Source organism: Physeter macrocephalus, chromosome 2 (assembly GCF_002837175.3).
Source record: "Physeter macrocephalus isolate SW-GA chromosome 2, ASM283717v5, whole genome shotgun sequence".
Classification (NCBI taxonomy): Eukaryota; Metazoa; Chordata; class Mammalia; order Artiodactyla; family Physeteridae; genus Physeter; species Physeter macrocephalus.
Window position 1 is genome coordinate 20,119,332 of NC_041215.1, and position 2,056 is coordinate 20,121,387.

The 2,056-nt window shown below is 50.9% G+C and overlaps 1 protein-coding gene across 1 annotated transcript in view; it reads right to left on the bottom strand.

Annotated features, from left to right (window-relative positions):
• Positions 1–1,693: 1,693 nt before the first annotated feature.
• Positions 1,694–2,056, bottom strand: part of KHSRP (KH-type splicing regulatory protein) — an 11,679-nt gene continuing 11,316 nt past the window's right edge. Inside the window, exon 20 of the mRNA XM_028500007.2 lies at positions 1,694–1,736. Coding sequence (XP_028355808.1) covers positions 1,728–1,736 — 9 coding nt within the window. The 3' untranslated portion in view covers positions 1,694–1,727. The remainder of the gene's footprint in view (positions 1,737–2,056) is intronic.

Genomic DNA, 2,056 nt, shown 5'->3' on the forward strand with positions numbered 1-2,056 from the left:
CCCTGATAAACCTGGAAGGTCATGGGGGCCATGAACGGCCCCACCTAGAGGCTGCGGCTGTTGCTGCTCCTGCTACTCAAGCCTGTGGGCCCAGATTCTGAGTGCGACTCCTGAGTTTTCATCGTGCTGGCATTTCAACCCTAAATCCCAGAGGAACACCCCAGGCAAACAGCATGCCTCCACATCACCCCTGGGCCCAACAGCTCAAGTGGCCTCTCAGACCACCGTCCCATCTCCTGCCCTCGTCCTTAGGACTGCCACAAACCACTGGAACGGATGCCCTTCCTTTCAACAGGCCAGGTTTCCACCTCAGGGCTCACTAGCAAAACAGGCCACAGCTAGGTATGCCATCAGGGCCAGGCCGAGTCCCACAAAGCACGGCCGGCCATGGGTTTGCTGTGGTGGCAGGCTGTATCCATGGGAACACCTGTCCCTGGGGACCCTCCTGGGGGCCTTGCTCCCCACGTTCCCAGAGGCAGGAACGCTGGGGGAGGACTGCACTGCTGGGGCTCTGCCTGCTTCTCCCTTCCTACAAGACCAGACGGCCAGTCTTTGGGGGGCCCACACCCCACTCTCATGGGCCAAGTTCCTCTTCAGCTTGTTTCCTCTGCAAACACAACTGCGGCCAGCACGCCGTTTTAGACAAAAAGCACTTTATTTAACCAAAAAAGGGGTGGGGGGGCAGAGTTAGGAAAGCACAATGCGCCTGCAGAAAACTATCTTTTCTTATAATTCTGGTTAAAAAAAAAAAAAAACACAAAAAAAACCAACACAACACAAAGCTTGTAATTTCCAATCACCGTCATCAGGCTTTTACAACATCTATAAAGAACAAACATCTGCTTCAAAACTCTACGGGGAGAGAGAGAGAGAGACGGCACCCGGCAGACACGGGGAGGTTTTGTTATCATTTATTTGTGAAGTTAAAAACGAGCGATAAAAAGTAAAAACTGCCATACAATTTTTTGTTTTGTTCTCAACTGTTTTCAGTTTCAATGTCCTCTTGAACCGATGAAACACGACAGACCAGTCCTGGGGGTGGGGGGCGGGGGGGGTGGGCGGCGGGGAAGCTGAGCTGGGGCGGAAGGAAGAGAGAGAGGAGGAGCAGAGAGGCTGAGTGAGGGGCTGCCTGACGCGGGGCGGGGGCGGGTTTTCCTGCGATACCAATACCTGGTTCATGGAATGTTCCAACTCTAACTAAAAAAAAGAAATAGCAAGAGTGACTTTTTTTCCTTTTTAAAAGTTTATTTTAAAAACATGAAGAGGGCCAAGGGTGGTAGTAGGGAGTGAATGAATTGCTTTCTCCTGAAAGAGGCAGTGTCAGGAACGCTGGGGTGGGGCGGGGGGGGGATGATAGAGTTTTTTTATATATATATATATATAATTTTATAGGTTTTGTTTTTAATTTTTAATTTTTTTTTTTTTTTTTTTTTTGCAGAGATTTAGTTCTCGCTATCTTCTATGGCTGGCTCAACATGAAAGATCCCAATTTTAAAAGAAAAAAAGCATGTGAGACACACAGAATGAGCGAGAGAGCGAGAGCCCGGCACTGCCTGTGCTGCGACCTCCAAGCCACTCACAGCGAGGGCTCCCCAGGCACCCCCCCTTGGCAGCCATCGCTCTCTCGACAAACAAACGGAAGAAAAACAAACAAAAAGCCCCCAAACAGAAATGGAAAAAAAATAATAAAAGATTTTCACAGATGAAGAAGTTCACATTCATTCGATTCATTGAGCCTGCAGAGAGGGAAGAGATAGGAATTGGTCACTACGGGAGGGGAGGCGGGAGACTGGGGGACGGGGGCGAGGAGGGGGCCAGAAAGCCCCTCTCCCGAGCCTGTGGTGAGCGCAGGCCGAAGGATGTGTCTGTAGCTGTCTAGTCAGTGCTCCGGGGCTCGGCTGAAGTCAGACTGGCTCCCTGATGGAGGAGAAAGTGACACAAAGGAAGGAGAAGAAGCAGGGAGAGAGGGAGGGAGGGAGGAAGGGAGAGAAAAAGAGAGAGAGAGAGAGAGAGAGAGAGAGAGAGAGAGAGAGAGAGAGAGAGGGAGGGAGGGAGG